Source organism: Panthera pardus, unplaced genomic scaffold, assembly GCF_024362965.1.
Source record: "Panthera pardus isolate Hobbes unplaced genomic scaffold, ASM2436296v1 HiC_scaffold_8, whole genome shotgun sequence".
NCBI classification, from domain to species: Eukaryota; Metazoa; Chordata; class Mammalia; order Carnivora; family Felidae; genus Panthera; species Panthera pardus.
The window spans coordinates 112,374,569-112,395,127 of NW_026527013.1; the positions used below are offsets into that span (position 1 = coordinate 112,374,569).

A 20,559-nucleotide genomic window follows, 5' to 3' on the forward strand; every position below is an offset into this window, starting at 1 on the left:
TGATAGATGGGGCTCAAGTTCCAAGGGAATTCATTTGGAAGATAGTAACACGGATAAAAACACTCAAGAAGAGAGAAAGTTTCAGGCATTCTGAATTTTGATTAAAAAGATCCCTTTTGGTGAGTGTTTCAACCAAAACTATCTAGAACCAGAGCCTTAATGTGAGGGCCAATGTAATATAACCACATTGCCTAACCTCTGAGGTTGGTAATGGAAACACAAGGACTAAATGATTATTAGTACCAGTTTCTAGTTTAGAGGATGTAGTTTGTTTGATGCCTCTTGAAGAATCCAAAGGCGCACAATGCGTGATGACATTTCATGGGACTATGATAGGATGAGAGAGGGGAGTGGGTTCCTCAGCATGTCCTGTGCCCTGCTGAAGGAAGCATGGCCCAGCTGGAGAATGAGGCCTAGTGTTCTCTGTCAGGGTGCACATGGTATTGGTCCAGGACCAATGGTTGGCTACTCTCGGAGGTCAGCATAGCATTGATGCCAGAGTTCAATGCTTTCTGAGAACAGGGCCACAGACTAGATTATCTGGTGATAGACATGTGGGGCAGAAATTGACTTCCAGGTGTTATGAAAAGTCAGATATTACTTTCATGATTTCATGATCCAATGGCCTCTCATGAGAATATACCTCATGAGAATTCCTTGCCACGGTCCCTGGCCCCAGGGATCACTAATGGTTCTGCCCAAAGTAGAGGTAGTGAGATATGTGGGTGATTTGGGTGATTACATGGGATCAGATGAGGCCAAAACCCAAAAGCAAGGGGTTGAATACATTGTAAAATTTAGGAAAGCATCTGGTAATAACAAAGATGAGGAGAGTCATATTGAATAAGAACTCTGGACTTCGAAAGAATAGAGGTTGATATTTTTGGGAGATGAGGAGGTAGGGAGTTAGGGGAGAGCCCTATAAGCAGGCAGTGAAAATGAGAACGTTAAAGCATTGGTTGAAGATTTACCCAAAGAAAGATGAACTCTGATAAAGCTGAGTTTTGATGAGGGAGAAGTAATAGCTGGGCCATTTGGGTACATATGGAGAATATGGAACAAGAATTTCATAGGACAATACAGACAATAAATTAGTTAGTTATATAGTATCACTATTAAATGTCCTGAATTCACCACCCTATGGTGGTTTTTATGGGGCGCCTGGGTGGTTCAGTTGATTAAGCATCCAGCTCTTGATTTTGGCTCAGGTCATGATCTCACAGTTTGTGGCTTTGAGCCCGGCATCGGGCTCTGCGGTGATGGTGCAGAGCCTGTGTGGGATTCTCTCTCTCTTTCTCTCTCTGCCCCTCCCCTGCTTGTGGTGTCTCTCTCCCAAAATAAATAAACAAACTTAAAAAAAAGAAGTATACACAAAAACTATGAGGTAAAGCCTTGTCATTTGACATACATGTATAAAGATGTACTTAGTCAACTTCCAGGAAATGAAGTTAAACTAGGCAATTATTAATTGAAATAGTTTAAGGTAATTGAAGTATTATAGAAGATTAAATTTCTATTCTATAGGGCAGGTGAAAATTTTCTCATTATAATTCAGAATTTTCTATGTGTGAGCCCAAAAGTAAGATGAATTTTATAAAAGACACTCAAGTATTGAGGATCATCTTTGGCACTGAGCACAGAAGAAACTTTACTGTAGAGAACAGAATATAAAATATATTATTAGGGGTGTCTGGGTGGCCCTGGGTGAAATTAACTCTTGATTTCAGTTCAGGTCATGATCTCAAGGTTTGTGAGTTCGAGCCCCACAGTGGGCGCTGTGCTGACAGTGTGGAGCCTGCTTGGGATCCTGTCTCTCTCCCTCTCTCTCTGCCCCTCCTCTGCTCTATCAAAAATAAATAAATAAACTTAAAAAAAATAAAATATATTAATGTGTACTTCATGCTGTATTAGTATTATTAGCGATAATAGTATGAATTACTAAGATACTTAATTTTACATTTGGTATTAATACATTACTGCTTTCAATTTTTCATACTGATGAGGACTTATAAGAAGTTCCCAGTAGAATATAAAAACTCATTTTTGAATTGGAAAAATAATTTTATCATCCGACAACTGGGATCAGTCCATTTGAAAGAATATTAAAATAATATACCCCTTGATCTGAATAAAAATCATGCAAATCAGATAAGTACAGTAGGGATAAATGACTTTAGTTACCCACTAATGGACCTGTAAGTATCTGTAAGTCAAAGGATTTATGTAATATGTCATTGGCTTACTTTTTAAAAACCACATAATTTACTATTTTTGTATATACTATCAGGAAAGGAATATATTTCCTCACTGTGCACTGATTGTCCTTTAGCTAACAAAAAATACTCTGTCAAAGTTAATTTACAATGCTAATTTTAAATACGATGTATTGGCATAATTTACATCAATAAGCTGCATTTCTTTAAAGTGTCAGTGAGTTTTGACAGATGTATAGGCCTGTGGAACTACTGCTACAATCTGCATAAGGAACATTTCTATCCTTCAAGAAGTTTGCATGTGCCTGTGTTCAAAGTGGTGAATGATTCTCTATTACCAGATTACTGATGGGCAACTGGATATACCTAACATACAGGGTTTGAGTGGCTCAGGTGGTTGAGCATCTGACTTCAGCTCAGGTCATGATCTCGTGGTCCATGAGTTCGAGCCCTGCGTCGGGCTCTGTGCTGACAGCTCAGAGCCTGGAGCCTGCTTCAGATCCTGTGTCTCCCTCTCTCTGTGCCCCTCCCCCACTCACACTATGTCTCTCAAAAATGAGTAAATGTTAAAAAATTTTTAAATAAGTCTTCCCATATTATAAATTGTATCTTAAAATATTCCCATAAATTAACAGGACTGTGCATGTTATAAAGCAAATGTCCTCTATCCAATCATGTCATTTTAACCCAGACTCTACATTTTGAAGTGTTTTTAGAGCACATAAAAAGGAGGAGGATTTTTTCTACTTCATCAGCAAGGAAGCAAAACCCCAGCAAAGTTAAATTATCAAGCCAAGGTCAGAGAATAGGCAGTTAGGACAAGAACAAGTTGCCGGCTTCCCTGTTCCAGATTTGGCTTCCAGGGCAGAACTGGAAATTCACAAATGGAAATAGCAACTGCAAACACCATCTCAAGTGCTTCTGCCTAATTAGCATGCAGCCCAGAGCTGTCCCCTGGCAAGAGGTTGGGGAAACACGGTTGTAAAAGAAGTTCTCCCTTGTGCTGAAAAAGTGCCAACCAATCTAATTTAGGCACTCAGCACTCAGTGAGATGTTCAGGCTGGAGCTTTGGTATTAAAACTCAAAGTCTCCTTGTGCGTGGAAATAAAATGAACTTTGAAAAGAGCACTGTAGTATTTAGGGAGGTCTTTGGTACTGAGGACAGAAAATAATCCTGCTGGGGGAATCTAACATCCTCATCCCGAGAGTGGGAATAATAATAGGAAAAATAATGACATACTACTTCTATGAAAGAACCATCTTGAGGTACATAGGAATTATTACTGAATCATCACTTAAGGACTAATAATAGTTCAATTAGTGAGAATTTTAAGTCATACTTTGGTATAACTGTCTTTATGTTATTCTCTATTCCATATAGGACATTATTTAAGAGAAAAGCCTCTATAATCAGAACAGGGTTCAAACTTGGTCTGTGTACTCACTAACTCTGTGACTTTAGGATGAGATTTTTCCCTAAGTTATAGTTCCCCATCTGTAAAATAGGCATATTAATGATTTCCTCATAGGATTTTCTAAAGTTTCAATGAAATCATACACCTATTTTTGGTATTGTTACGTAGAAGAACACCAACTGGTAGAGGACCTAAAACAGTAATCACTTAATAAATATTTATTCTTTTTTTTTATTTTCCCTAATTTATACAGTTGCATATATAGGTTTGCTTTTTTAAGTGACAGAGTAAAATATAAATACCTTTTTGGTCTTTGAAATGTAATTGCAGGAAAACCAAATGCTAAATGAACTAAATTTCACTTTGGGCTTTATTTTTTTTTTATTTAGAACAAAATTGTTCACGATATAAAGTGTTTCTTTGCTGTTCTAATCAAGTGCATACCTGCAATGTGACTTCAGGTTAAAAAAAATAAGGTATAAAATGCATTCCTACTATCCTGGGGCATTCCTTTTACACACTTGAGTATGGCATTTGAGGTTTTGATGTGAATAGCAGTGTGATTTTTTTTTTAAGTGGGAGAAAGGAAATTCATACCTTGGAGAGGAAAATAGGAAGAGCCCCTGGAACTCTAGTGTGTTAGATTAAAAACATTATTTAGAGGAACAGAGTGGGAAACCGGTGAATATTTTGGCTTTTATAAAAAGGGAGTATGCCTCATAAACAGGACAGTTGGAATGTATGGAAAAGTTCCAGTTAAAACAAGGCACAAAGCACATGACTAATATTGCTTTTCCAAGTTAGACAAATGCAGCTTTAACCAGAATATGCCTCAGAGGGGCCTCTGGAGCCCTCCCTGAATCTTGAGATTTTTGATCCTTGCTCAAGTTCCAAGTCTGAAGAAGGAAAACTATACTGAGAGATGCTGTGCCCTGACCCCTATCTTTCTTCTTGACTGAGTGTCTCTTACTTCCTCGCAAATTTCCCCCAGATGAATAAGTGTCAGAAGACAAACTGATGTGCTCAGGTAAGAGAGTGATTGCAAAAGTGAATTTGATCCTCTTCAGGAAAAATTCTTGTTACACATTGAAAACCTGCTTGGACCACCAAGAGAAACTTCCTGTCAAGAAAATAATATGAACTGCAAAGTCATTTTCAAGTGCAAACAAGTATTCTTCATATTCTTTCATCTCTTTCCCACATCTAAGAATATGTCAAAATACATGAAATATAAAATATAAACATATATGTTTATATACACATAAGCATATAAACGTGTGTGTGTGTGTGTACACACAATCTAAAAACAATCACAAATTTCAACAAGATTGCTGCATTGCACCTGTCTGGTCCTCCTTAATATGAAGAGATTACTTCATCACTAACTCATGGCATTCTCTTTCTCCTGACATTTTCTGTCACCTTAGCATGGATTTCCTTGTATATTGTTTTTATTTCTTGTTCTGCACCACCAAACTCAAGTACATTTAGGATGACCTTAGACTTCAGCTTACCTGAGAAGTTCCAATTTATACCCATTGCACCAGTGTACTTAATAGTGGCCTCTTTTGTGTTAAAAAGTGTTCTGATGTAGAACATAATTTATACGATCACCCACTGTAAGCTGCAATAATTTTTTCAAAGCTAAGTTGACTGAAGTGTGTGTATATGAATCACAATGAAACATCAGTGATATGACCTCACCAGACCACCCTTCTTGTGATGGCCCATTTCAACACAAATGAGTGTCATCAGTGGCTTCATGATGGTTCTTCTTGTAAATTCCATCATGAACTAGCATTTTCATTTATGCCATCCCAGCCAACTTTAAATTCTGACTCATGATGGGATTGCCCCAAACAGGGCAGGGCAGACAAATGGAATGTGTAGTATTGCCCTAACATTTCTTAACCTGCCTGGCATTGAACATGGCTTTCTCCCCACTTTTGTTCTCCAAAAGTCTTTATGCTAGCATAAAACCCTATTGAGGTCACATGAATTTTTCCTGTGTAATGAGGGAGGTTGAAACTTGTCCTTGAAACATAAAGATTACAATAAAAACCTAATAAACCTGGTTAACAAGAAGAAAAGATTAGTGCTATTTCATAACATTGGCATTACAAGGAAATTCTGCTCAGTAAAAAAATACTCAACTTTACAGGGGCAAAGAACATTTGCCTAATTGAAACTTGATTTAGATCTGAGCCATAATGAAACATCAAGCGAATCTGGTGGTTTTGCATCTGATAATGGTAGCAATAAAAATGTGACTTCAATTCAGTATCATTCCCTTGACATATTCAGAATTCTTTTAGAAACTACCCTTGCTTTAACATAAATTAGCAGAACTGTACATTATCAGAAAATTAGATGTAAAAAATTTGCCCCTATATGTAGGTTCATTTTTTTTTCACATTTGAAAACATCAAGATGAGTTCATCCAGATATGTATCATTAAGTATAATTATATTGCCTTTTATAATAAATAGGTTTTAGAAATGAAGATTTCTTTAATGTAAATAATCAAGAGCTATAAAAGCCTCAGAAATTAAACTACCAGATCAACCTCCACTTAGACTAGCATTTATTCATCACACATTTACTGAGTGTGTATCAGATGCTATACTTGGATTTTGGGGATAGAAAGAAAATATATATAAGCACCTGCCCTCTACAGTCTAGTAGTCTTACTTTTCCAAGGGAAAACAAAATGTATCTCTTCAGAGTGGATGGTCTATGTCATGTAAAGTAATGTTATGCCTAACATTTCTAAAAAAGCATTTACATTAATCCTGCTCAAGTCTTTCTTCTATTATCTTTCAAACCCAGGTGAATTTTCCTCTTACTTCAGAAACAGCTCTGAGAGACAACCCAGAATGGGGGCAGCAACTCCATGGTGCTGTGAGGGGCTGGACCCTCTTTACCTTTGCCATTTAAAAAAATTTTTTTAATTATTTTAATGTTTTTTTTTAATTTATTTTTGAGAGAGACAGAGCACGAGTCGGGGAGGGGCAGAGAAAGAGGGAGAGACAGAATCTGAAGCAGGCTCCAGGTTTCGAGCTGCCAGCACAGAGCCTGACACAGGGCTCAAACTCATGAATCATGAGATCACTACCTGAGCCAAAGTCAGACACTTAAGTGACTGAGCCACCCAGACGCCCCTACCTTTGCCTTTCTTACCCTTGGCTTCCATTAGAAGGGTTCCCTCAGGGCTCAAGATGGCTGCTGCTAGTCTAGACATCCTTTTATAAGACTGGGGCACCATGCCCAGCTGCTCTGAGTTCTGGCCTGTTAACAGTTCACAGTTGCCACGTTGGTGGAAAATTGGCTTCCCTCCATCAAAGAGAGCCACATCGCAGCAATGTGTAAAGGTTAAGCCACCCCAAGTCTCAGCCCTCTCTGGACTGACATCAGTCAATGACTGACTTATGGGAGGGTATAAAAGCCAGACCCACTCCTTACCTCAAAGTGGGACAACTTTGGGGTATCATTTGTGCTCCAAGTTCTGGGTGGAATCAGGCTAAGACCAGAATTTGACTGCAGCGATATCTTTGTGCCTGGCCTTCCTGACCTTACCTTACTTCCCTTCTCAATAAATCACTTTCCAAGAACCTCTAGCTCAGGTTCTTTCTTTGGGGAGCTAATACAATTATTTTTCTCTTATAATGTCCTCATTTCCTCACCTTTTCTCTTGAGTCACAACATACATATTGAACATTATTGAACATATTGAACATACCATGACCTTTTCCTCCAAATATATTTTGAGACTATCAAACCTAATCACTGGAACAGCTAACAGTGAAGTCAAGAAAGAAAGGAATCCAAGCTGATTTTCACCAAATAAAAATATGGGTATATTTTTTAATTGCAAGTAGAAGCAAAATTATTTAGACAAAATGGTTTTTCCCATAAAGATACTCATTTTCATTTCCATGGCTTGAATGCTTGTTTGCTACAAGTTTGAAACAAGCAATATGGTAAAGGCAAAGGAGAGAGAAAAATGCTCTAGGTTGGGTATTATTGCTGCTAGACAATAGTAGTATTTTCTGAATGTATAATTTAGTACCAAATTACAAAGGTTAAAGTGAATTTTTCTACCAATTCTATATGAGTACAGAACTATGAACTATGCATTTGTTGCATAAAAATTATTGCAGTAAGCTGAAGTTCTGGCACAGATGCATTATTTTAATTTTTAATTATATCTGGTTCTTTGTCTATTCAACAGTAAAGTTATGTTTCATATAGCCTAAATGCTAAGTTAAAGAACAAATGCAAAATGTTAATAAGTAATGTGGTTTTGTATTATGTTTATATGAAATCCAAGGGAAAAAAAAACAAAAAGAAAAATACAAGTACTTGTACTATTTCCTTGCTCCCTCTGTTTTGCAGTACTCCCTTAGTCACTAGCTTCCTCATGATACATCTCTAGCTCTTCAGAGCTTCCTTACTCAGATCTACCAAGAGCTTCCCATGCTTCTGCCTTTTCTTCCATGCCCCTTTACCTAATCTCTCTTAAAATTAAACTGACTTTGGTTTTGTTTCCTGTGCCTGATTTTCAAAGAAGTAGTCTTAACCACCTCTTCCCTCCCTATATTTTTGTAGGGTCATTTAAGAAACAGCACCTCAGTCAAAACTTGGAATAACTAGGTAACAGCAAGTGATTCAAACACTCATCTATTGCTTCATTTTTATTTTTACATCAAATGATAGCGTGCTAAATTTCTGTGCAAAAGAGAACTTTCAATAATCACGTAATATATTTTGAAGACATCTGTAACAATTACATGGCCATGATATACATCTAGAATAAGCAAACTCCAAAGTTCTATTCCAAACTTTATTCTATGTGTGCTCAATTTTTCTGGTTTTGACTGCTATCAAAGTAGAGTATGTATTCATTGTAACAGTGTTTATTTTTTTTAAGGAAGTAGCTTTAAATAATTATCCAAGTTTAATTTAATTTGTATAGTAAATGCAATTAAGAAAAGGATACTGCCTGGAAAAAAATGCATTTCTACATTCTTCACAAATCATTCTGTCTATTCCTAATAGGAGAATCTAGAATAATTGATTCTGAATTTAAAATACTAAAATCTGTATCAGTTTTAATTGTTGGTTCTTCCAGATAACTTTGGGCATCCTTTAAATTTTGTTGAAATTTTGTGGTGTAGACTGTAGAGCAGAAAAACATTAGAAATGTTTCCTAAAACTTTCACTTTCTCTGATCACTTGACTTACAGAAAGATCCCAATGTAAACATTGAACCTTATGTTCTTTTTTAGTTACTTTTTTGGTCCATTTCCCTTCTCTTCTTACTTCTATAGATTTAACATTCTCAAAATAATATGAATAAACGTATCATCCAAAACAAAGAATACTTAAGTGACAGTCACAAATATGTAGTTTCCTGATTTTTGTGTACTTTATCCTGTTGTTGATGGATATTTATTACACTTTATGACAGACTGTTATAAAGGTCATTTCACATGCGTCAGAAACATTTAATTCTGGGAAATAATTAGAAAAATATTCAGATTAAGTCAAGGTACCCTTTGAAGAATGTGAACAAAATGAAGGTGTTGTAAGAGATTTTCAGTAACCCAGTATAGTTATGCCAAAATTGTATTTGTAACAGATTGGATTGATGTGTGTATATTTGACTAAATTCGCTTTTAAGAATCATCTTAAATAACTAAAATAAAAGCAGTAGCTTTTTATTTTTATATATTAGCTATATTTTTAAAACTGTTAAAGGGGCACCTGGGTGACTCAGTCAGATAAGCATCTGCCTTCGGCTCAGGTCATGATCTCATGGTTTGTGGGTTTGAGCCCCACATTGGGTTCTGTGCTGACAGCTCAGAGTCTGGAGCCTGCTTCGGATTCTGTGTTTCACTCTCTCTCTCTATGCCCCTCCCCTGCTCATGCTCGCTCTCTCTCTCTCTCTCTCTCTCTCTCTCTCGAAAATAAACACTAAGAAAAATTTAAAAATAAGTAAATAAAAATGTGTTCATGACCCAAAGGACTTTCATTTGAAAGATGATTAATTACATTTATGACAAATTTAAAGACATAAAACACCTCCCTTTTCTTTGAAGCTGGATCTAAATATGCATACAATATATGTATACACATATAATAACTTACACATGTAAGTTATTATAACACTAATTATAATAACATTGCAATAAGCCCTTTGCTGAGTGTCTATTATATCCTACACACTATGCGTGGCATGCTTATGCTTGCTCATTTCATCTCATATCAGTATTTTGATATAGGTATAATTAGCTCTGCATTACAGTGGAGGAAATGGAAGCCTCAGAATTTAGGTAACTAGCCTAAGAACACATCGCTGTTGAGTCACAGTGCTATGGAAATTGGGAACTTTATTTCTAGTGACTATTTAGCAATGGTACCTCATCACATCTGTTACCTCTAGTTGTAACATGAGTAAAAGTAAGACTCTCAGCCTATGCTCAGAGATCAAGGAATAGAAATTTTCAGAATGTACACACTTACATGACATTAAATTCTTTACTAATTTCTGTTTTGGTAGCACACTTTTTAATTACATGGGGTTTGTGAGGCAGTTAGGAATAAAGCAAATGAGCACAAAAGAGGGTTCTGAAGATACATGGTATAAAATATGATTCTGCTTCTATTGTCTTTCCTAATTTCCATTAGGATCCACAAAAAAAGTGTCTTTAATAAAAACACAATGCTAAAGAATACAGTGCTATGCCACATCACTAGATGGGCAGCTACCACTCTCATAGAGTGGGAAGAAGAACCACTCAAGCACACCCTCTAATAAGGTGTCAGTGCTGAGGACTGCTAGGAAACCTCCACTGGAAAGCAGCCTCCTGTGATGTTGCATCTGTAATGGGGCAGCGAATGGACTGAGTAGACCTAGAGGCTGATGACAAACTGCTTATGTCTGTAAACAGCACTCATGCATTGATGTGTGTTCAGTGTAATATTTCTACTTACATGAAAGTGCCTGGCAGACACACACACACACACATCCCTTTAGCACACATTGACTAACTGCCTCCCTAGTAGCATGTCCATTCAGTGTAAAGAACTGCTTTAATTGGTGTGATATTTGCATGTTAGGTATTCCCTTAATGTGTATTTAAAATTAAAAAGAAAAATCCTTAAGATTCTGCTTAGCAGAGTGTGTCTGGTTTGTCTTCTCTAAAGTCTCACCATGACACTTTCCGGCAGTTAACATTTGACATTATTCCCATGGAGTTCAATTTATGGCCTTCCTCCAGTTCTGCAGAATCATAAGGCCTATGCCATCCATATCCATTTATGGGATCATTTTACCTATAATTATGTAGACTGAGAAATGTCAACCCTGGAACCTAAGAAGTATTGACAGGACCAAAGTTTGTAGCCCTGTTGGTCATCATTCTTAGGTATCTGAAGTTTGAGAACAGAAGTTGGCACTAGAACTTTTTTAAACAAATGGTCAGAAGGCAGACTGTAAAGAAAACAGATTTTTGCTTGTAAACTCGTTATTTACAACTTGTGTCTTGGAAGTAGGAGACTGACCTGACCTTGAATCTGGGTTAACTTAGGACACAGTCTAACAACTATTAGAAACAAAGACTATAGTCATAGAAGCTTCAGCTTCCCTTCCAACAGAGTGCAATCTTAACTGCCAACGTCCTACCTATTGAGTGAAAGAGCTAGTCAAGTCTGAACTGAAATAGACTTAATTCCACATTCCAGTCAGGTCAAGTTTAAGAGTTAGTGAAGGCTAAGTTAGGTCTGCAAATGTGCTTGATTTCTTTCTGAGAACAAAACTAAGAAGGTTACTTTCTCCTCTGAATACTTCAGAAATAAGCACCTTTTATAGGTTGGCAGGCTAAGCCAGATGGAAGGATTTTAGGCTATGGAGTTTTCATAGTTAGGTGGCCACCCTAGTAGTAAAGGCAGCCCAAACATCAGTTATTTTAGCTAGGCCAGGCTGGGACAGATCAGTAAAGAAGTTCTAGATAATGTTTATTAAAAGCTGGTATAAAGCCAAGGACAAAGGCTGCAAGGGGACACAGAGAGGAGATAATGGAACTGCCGTTAAGTGTTCAGGAAGGACAGTTTTGGCTTAACCTGTTGGTTGTCTGGGGAAATACAGAGGAAGGGTGCTCGCTATTACCCCATTTAGTACCTCTCTGCTATATTTACTCTCTTGGAGTTTCTCTTTTTATCTTCCCACTGCCAAAGCCCACCACATGCCACCTCTAGGTCACAGCAGCTTTAATCCTGTATTGTAGAATGTTGGGGCAAGTTGAGAAAGAAGAAAAAGAAAAACTGATTGGATGGGGACAACCAGAAATTTTGTGGGTTCCATCCCTTTTCAAACTACCACATCCCTGTGTGATTGTATATACACACACAAACACACATGGCCCTCTTTCATTACATTTTTTAAAAAGATAAACACAGATTAGAAGAAAAAAAGTGAAATGTCAAAGAGACATACTAGATATCACTGCCTTTATGGAGTCATCCTTAAACATACCCTCTCCCCCCAACCCCTATCCTTCCCTCCAGAGCAGAGAAGCCCCTAACTGTGTGCCCATAGTGCCTTGGTGATATCTCTCGTTGTGCTTATCACATTGTATTTTACTGTTTGCCTATATAGTTATCTCCTCACCCAGACTGTGAACTACTTACAGCTAGAATGTCTGTGTTATTTACTGTATGCCTGTGGGTGAGATGAATAAAATGCTGTGATTTCCAGTGTCCAGTGATTTCATAGTAAAGGCTGGACTGTAGGAAGTATGTGATTATTCCACTAAAAACTCACGGTAAAATAATTTATGACTCATGCTTTATTATATTTTATGTGTTTAAGCTCATAATGATGAGCCTCCTTATAATGATACAAGTAGTTAGTGGCTAGGGGTAAAGGTAAATAGTTTCCAGGCACAGCCACGTTACTAAAATGTCACAGCCAAGTGGGAATCTATGGACAAGTGAATTGGTCACAATCTGGAAGTGATCTAGTAAGAAAAATTACATTGGGTAAACTAAACTCATTCAGGTACTTTGTATCTAAAATGCTGAGTCATGCTGCTACATTTGGTTCTGATATTCATCAAGCCAAAATAATCAATATTAACACAATCAGAATCCCCATTTATTCTATATGTCATCATTTCTCAAGAAATCAAGATCATTTTTCAGAAAGTTAATTTACTATAACCCAACATGGATTGACATGTTCAGATTGGGGTCAGTGTATGACTATTTTTACAGGGAAAAATTCTAGTTCCAAAAATGCCTCATTAGTTCAGATAATATGAAATATAGTGAAATTTTAGCACACTAAAAAAATGTGGATCGTCTTTACTATTGTAGTAGAATTCAAGCCAAACCCCAAACCTACCTAAATTACATTTTAATCACCCTACTTTTTTCCAACCTTATAAAACCAAATAGTAACTATCCAGGAAATGTATCTGTTAATTGTTATGTAGTTAACCTTACCCCTTCCCAAAGAAATTATGTATTTTTTAGTGTCATGTACTTAAAACTATTGGTCAGCTTATTTCGGTTTTCAAAATACATTTTGGTTTAGAATTGTATATACTTCTCAATATGAGAGTAACACCTCATTTTATCCTCCATTACAGAAGACAATAGATGTACATCCTCGAATGCAGCTTCCTGCACCAAGTGCCTTGCTCTGGGTCCGGAATGTGGATGGTGTGCTCAAGAGGTGTGCCTTTTTCTTTCTTATTTTCTTTCTTCTTTCTTCCTTTCTCTTCTCTTCTCTTTTCTCTTCTTTTCTCTTTCCCTGTTCTTCACAGTTGACTTCTCTAGGCATGATTTTATTGCCCTAATATTTTGTGCTTTGAAGGTGCATCAGGAAAAAGAAAGACACTGCTGAGCATCAGGAAAATTTTATTTGGTTGTATGCTTAGAAACAGCATATCTGACTAACTATAAAATAACCTTTTCATTAGGAAAATTATGGTAATTTTGAAATGAAGTGCAAGCCATTTTATGTTTTCCATCTGTCCTATAGAGAGAATTGGCAAACACAGATAGTGACTTTTGATAGGTCAGTAGGTTTTGTGTGAAATTCTTGCTACAGCTTGGGGCATTAGGTTATATATCCTAGTTGGATTGTAGTCTTGTACTTGCTTATTAAAGAAAAGCAAGTTAGTTTATAGGGCTGTTTCATTTGTTTTTATTTGAAATACTTAAAGATAAGTTATTTACTCCATTTCATAACATTGTATATCAATTCATTAGTTACTTATGAAAAATGGGATGCTTTTCCTTTGACATGTGACCCTATTTGTGTGATACTGTGTACATTTAAATTCTGTGGAATGGAAAATAAATCAGAAATCTTTTATTGTTCAAAATTAGTGTTTTTATATTCTAACAAGAGAAACGTACCCCAGTAACAAACTTCTTAGTAAAACAAATATAATGCATTCCTTCTTTCCTGGCTGTGAAGTTGTTTTGTGAATTTTTTCTTTTGTTGATATTCTTCCATCAGAACTACTTTACATAATAAGTTGCAATGAAGAAGCCATCTATAATCTGGGGTTCTTTTGTGAAATTACAGAGATAACTTTACATTTGTTTATGTAGCTCTTGGGAATTGGAACAAAGAGATATTTAATGACCTTTTGCTTGCTATGAAGATCTCTAGCTTTTGCCTTCTCTGATTTTGCTCAAAAACTGCACCTACCATCATCTTTCCAACCTCTCCTGTTACTACTTGCCTATAACTTATGCATCTCCCAGAAGGAAAAAGAAAGCTGAAAAGTAGCAAAGGATGGTGGACATTACTTTCTTCTAAAGCAAGTCAGTAAAGAGACAGAGGAGGGGTTCACAAAGTAGTCTTAGCCATGTCTGAAAGTGTCTCCTACTGACAACCCAAACGCTTCTTGGATATACTCTAGCCTTTACCAGTGAGGAATCAGATGTCACTCGAAACTAGGCAGTGCTTCACCAGAACCCATGGAGTGTGGCAATGTCAGAGAGAGGACAATTCCAGAATTTCTATGACAAGTCCCATCACCTCCTATGAGCCAAATGACCAGACAGAACTCACTCTATTCTCTGAGACTACCTTTCCTCATTTCTATAACCATGAGTTTGGAATTTACTTCTAGGTTTTTCTGTCAAGAGTGTTTCATGGCTTTATATTTCCTGACCCTAGGCCAATACTCCATTTTAGATTTTCACTAAGGAAGCCATGAAGTTTGTGTCAACTTGATGTCAGCTGCTCAGAACTTTAGTAAGTGTAGCTTAGAGGAACTCTCAAAAGATGATTAAGAAACCCAGCTGTCAGCCAAATGTAACATGCCAGCCATATAAAATTCCAAGTTCCAGAGAGACCCCTTTATCTGATATCGCCGCTGGCACAGAAAATCTGGAGAGGCTCAGTTATGGGAATAGCAAATGTCAGTCCTGACACAAAAGGAAAGATTTTGAGTATTCAGAGAAATTGGTGGCCAAATGTCAAGAGGTAATCCAAGGAGAAATGTGAGGTGGCTGCCAGAGCACAGGAGGCAAACCCATGTCTGCTGTTGATCAAATATTTCAGAAGAGGATCTCAGAAAACATTTGGAAATCACTTGGCTGTTTGTGTTCCAGAATATCCTTCTGTGTAGTACAGGGTCATCTAATTCATGTGTTGAAAATGCAGGCTCTGAAATGAGGTCAACTTGGGTTCAAATCCCAGGACCATCAGTTTCTAACCATATAAACTTGCATACATTACTCTAACTACTCTGAACCTCAGTTTTCCTTAGCTCTAAAATGGAAATAAAAATTGTACCTATGACATACTATTGTGAGGATTAAATGAAACAGTATGTGACAAGCATTTGTCACAGGCATTGCTTAAGAAATGGAGTTGTTACTAAAAGAACTTGAGTGAGACTCCAAAGCAACTCATTCAGGTTTAGGAAACCAAGAGGACTGTGTTAAGAACACAACTTAGGGGGAAGCAACCAGTGTTAGGACTCAGCTACTAGCCACATCATTAACAGAAGGAGCTGTCCACTCCCTGCAGGCTGACCTGACATCCTTGAGAAGAAGAATACAATGATTAATTTTGAAAGATTACCCACCATTAGACACATATGCAACTGATGTCTTTTATTTCTTAACCAACGAGAGTGGAGGTACGGGGAAAGAATAGGCTTTTGTTTTGTTTTTTTTTTTTTTCTGTGTTCATAATCAGAATAGTTAAAACTAACAAATTAAGCTTGGTTTGTATAATTTTCAAGACTGGTCAAAAGTAAAAGATCACTAGAAAATTTGGACAGGGTATATTCAATTTGCCTACATTCTTGTACAGCATGTTAACCTGATGTTCTAGATGTTTTGCCTGCTCTTTCTCTCCATGTTACATAAAAATAATTGTAAAATAATTAGGATGGAAAAGACCTTATCAGTATTGCCTAGTTTAACGCATCAAGCTCCTTTTTAACATATGTAAAAGACTTGATGAGTTTTGAAGAATTCTCTTCTTCTTCTGCATGCTATGTCATACACAGATTGTGATCACATAGTCAGAAGTTCAGAGGGCAGCCTTCGAACATAATTATACTAAAATGCAACACAAAGGTATTCACCGTCAAAAGGAACATGATAGAGTTCTTTCATTTCCGTGCAGATTGCCATGTTTGGAAATCAGAAAGACTCAGAAATAAGAAGAAAAAACTTTTCTTATTTTTTCCACAAATAATTATATTGAATGGATAAAAGTAACAAATGATGAAAAGCTACCTGAGTTAACTTCAAACCTGGGCTTTCATTTACAAATGGGATTTAGATGCAGAAGGAGTATGGTTTTGCTTGTGTATTTCGTGTAGAAAAAATAAAACACAAGCATTAGAAGAAATTAAAATGACACAAAACACCACAAATTAAAAGGGTGTGGTTTCAAATTCTTTTCTTTTATACAAAGTGGAAAGTAGGCCGCAGTGGGCAGGGGCAGCATTCCATTCTTTATTTTGATGTCACGGTCTTTTCTTCCCTTCTCAAACCTAATTGTCAAATTGGCAGTGCTTTTCTAACTCAGTTTTTACAGCAGAGTAAAAACAGCCATGCTGATTCAGACATTGCAAAATAATTGAGACTATTTTGCCTATTTCAGCAAAATGATTTGACATTTAAAGGTCAAATGGCATAGCGTGATGTATAGTTGCAGTGAATTAACCGTACTCCCTTCTTTTCCATTTCTGTGTACACAAATAACAGAATCCCCAGATGAAAAGAAAAATCAGAATTACTTGTATTTTATTTCTTTTCTTGATTTGAAGTCTTGGTGTTTTTACATCTATTAAATGCATGTAGCCCTTTGTCTGTGGCCTGTCATGAACATAGAGGTACCAAGTCTTAAGTACCCTCAATATTGCTCAAACTCTAGGACAGGAAGGATCCTCTCATCTATCTTGGAGCTTTCTGAAGGAAAGTGATACATATGATAGCAATATATGCCATCGTTCTTTGAGCTTAATCTTATATTGAGTACCTCTAAGTTTTATCAATGGACAGAATAAATTTGGATACAAGAAATTAAGGCTTTGGAGATTTTTAAACATCATGATAAAAATCTGGGTGTATGGTCAATAGCAAAGCAAATTGAATTTTTCTATTCCCATGAAGCCATTTACCAAATGACAGCTGGAAATCTTGATTGAAAAGAATATATCCTCTTAATATATCCTCTTAATATCTCTTAATATACTTATATTACAAGGGTGCTTCACACTCTAATTCAGGATCAGTACTGTAAATATCAGTACAGTAAATATTTTTTAAGTTTTATGGGCCACATACTGTTTCTCTTGTATGTTCTTTTTTAATTACTTAACAGCATTTTTTTAAAAGGTAGAATGCATTTTTTTTAGCACTCAAGGAATACAAAAACAGGGCATGGATTATTGTATTTGTACCACCATGCCTAGTTTTTGAACCCCTGTTCTAAATTAAGAGAGGAATTAAAATCTTTGTGTGAATGTTTTTATATTGCCTATCACCATCCCATCTAATACCAGTGCCACGGATGTTACTATTCATAATTAGTGATCTAATATTCAACTAATAGTGAACTTGATAATTTCCTTCTTCCATAACCCTTTGAAATTCTATGCTTCCCCTAAATCTAATGCCTATAATAATTACATTTACTTGTTTAATGGCTGGATTCATCAATGGCCTATTGACTCTTTGACAAGGTCTCTGTCTTCTTCCATTCTGTATCCTTAGCACCTAAAAACTACTGACCCTGTGTAAGTATTCAATCTGTATTCTTTGATTGAATGATTAATTGGAAACCCAATTCCCTGGATCAGCTGAACTAAAGGAGGAATGACTGAATGTCAGATCATAATAGCCACTGCCAGTAAAATCACTGAGCAAATAATCTAGCTACTGTGTAAGCAAATGTTCCAAATAATTCAGGCCAACATTATATATAATAAAATATATTTCTATACTTTTTAATACATTTCCTGTTCTTAGGGGAAAACATGAATGGTTACATGAAAAATAAAAATATCAAATTTTTTCTCAGGATAAGTTAAATTTTAAGCTTGTTCCACTAATTCCAAGTTTCTTGGATGGCTATTGAATAAAGATCAACTAACCAATGCTGAATGGTAATAAAAGTTCTAGATTCACTTGCAAATCCAGTATAATTTTAGCTCCAATTTTCTATCTTCCAGCCTCCTTATGAACATCTTTCTTGGTTTATTAAATTATTTATAGGCTATTGTGTGTCTAAGATGGGGGATTTCGTGGTCTAAGAAATATACATCTCCAGTTCATCCTTTTGTGAATTTTCAGTACCTTACATTGGGCATGTGACTCCTGAGGACCCTCTCTCATATTCCGAACATAAAAATTTATAATGCATACACCAATTGGGTTATTTGAGAACTTAGACTTACATTTGGAATGAATGAATGGTCTATTTTGGATAAATTTTCTTTTGAAGCAGTCTTTCCAATGTAAAATATTTAGAAAGAATTAAGTTGGAATGATTTTACAGTGATCAGTTAACAATATTTAAAGTACTTGGTTTAAATCTCCTCTTTAATATTCATTTTCTTCTTTTTAGATAAGATTTAGGAATTAAAGCTTTATTTAAGACAAATTTTTTTAGTATTCTTTTTGGAAACAAGCAGATATTTTGAATAGTTGCATAAGTTTTGTGACATTGGAAGATGGCTTCTTTACAATATTTGCTGTGTGGTTTTCTTTGGTTATAATTGAGACGGTATGCACTGAAAACATCAGTGATTTTCCTTCTTTTAAACAGGATTTCATTTCAGGTGGATCAAGAAGTGAACGTTGTGATATTATTTCCAATTTAATAAGCAAAGGCTGCTCAATTGATTCGATAGAATACCCATCTGTGCATGTAATACCAAGTGAAAATGAAATGAATACGCAGGTGACACCAGGAGAAGTGTTGATCCAGCTGCGTCCAGGTTTGGTGATTTTCAAATAAATCTTGATGATTCAGACTTTAAATTACATTTAGCTTTATTTGCTTATATTTAATATTTTGTGAAAGGCAATATTATTGTAGTAGAAATAACAGTGGGCTCAGAAAAAAGAAATCAGAATTCTGATCTTTTTTTGTGCCTACAGCTAGCTAGCTGTGTGGCCTCGGACACTCTGCAAACCTGACCACATTATATTATAATTATGTGTTTCCAGACTTGATCACATTGTAGTGTAATTGTGTTCCAATTCCATTGCCAGCTCTTGAAGAAAGAGAACATGTTTTATTCCCCTTTTTCTCCAAAGCCTCACAGAGTGCTGGCTTTTAGTAAGCACTCTGTAAGTATATGTTGACTTGATTAGTTGATTAATTAATTAGTAAGAGATGTAAATTAAGCTAAGTCCTTAGAGCCTTTGCGATAAACTTTTAAACACAAAACTACAATTCATAATTATCATAATTGAGCTGCTTTGTGATGGCTCCTGAGAGTAACACATAGTTCTCCTATACCTCTCTTATACTTGCCATTTCATCACATTGTATTACACAGTTTGGCACATGTAGTAGGCCACCGGAAATTATTCATTTTCTTCCACTGCTAGAAAATCCCAGTGTACAAGCTACATATGACAAGGTAATTTCAGGTACATAGGTATGCATCAGTCAATTAGATGCATTTAGATTTAAGCAGTATGCAATTGCCTTTAAGTCTTCATTGTTTCATTCTGGGTGGTCTTGTCCTGGCATTAAATTTTTAAATAACCATTATTGATACATGACCTCCCTTTTCCAAAGCTGAGCTATTTCTCCAGATTCTTCAATTACCAGAAAAACAAAGTCTATTTCTTTCTTGGCGTCAGGCATATTCCCAGCTTCCAATTAAAACTATGCTCTTCACCATATAAAACAATTATACAGCCTAGTATGGACATATACAAGCAACAGTTGGAAAGGGATACACAAAAATGAAGGTAATTAGGTTGGTAAGATTATGCCATTCACCATCTTCTATTGCTACCATAACAAAATTGTGTATACTAGGGGACGTAAATGACAGAAATTTATTTTCTCACAGTCCTGGAAGTTAGAAAGTACAAGATCAAGGTACTGGCTGATTTCGTTCCTGGGGAGGGAGAAAAAGAGACACACAGAGAGAAGAAGATGGAGATGAAGGTCTCTGGTGTCTCTTCCCATAAGGGCACTAATCTCATTACGAGGGCCCCACCCTCATTACCTCATCGAAACCTAATTATCTCCAAAGGCTCCATCTCCAAACAACATCACATTATGGTTTAGGGATTCAACATGTAAATTTGGAGGGAACACAAATTGGTCCATAGCTCTTGATATATAAAATAACATTTTCAAAGGCCATGGAGTAATTTTAGATATTAGTCATATTTTAGGCAAGAATATTTAATTCCAA

General features: G+C 36.2%; 1 protein-coding gene across 1 annotated transcript in view; it reads left to right on the plus strand.

Moving 5' to 3' along the window:
* The window catches only part of ITGB8 (integrin subunit beta 8), an 84,260-nt gene that overhangs the window by 12,403 nt on the left and 51,298 nt on the right, over positions 1-20,559 (plus strand). Inside the window, exons 2-3 of the mRNA XM_019443564.2 lie at positions 13,282-13,367; positions 18,945-19,116. Coding sequence (XP_019299109.1) covers positions 13,282-13,367; positions 18,945-19,116 — 258 coding nt within the window. The remainder of the gene's footprint in view (positions 1-13,281; positions 13,368-18,944; positions 19,117-20,559) is intronic.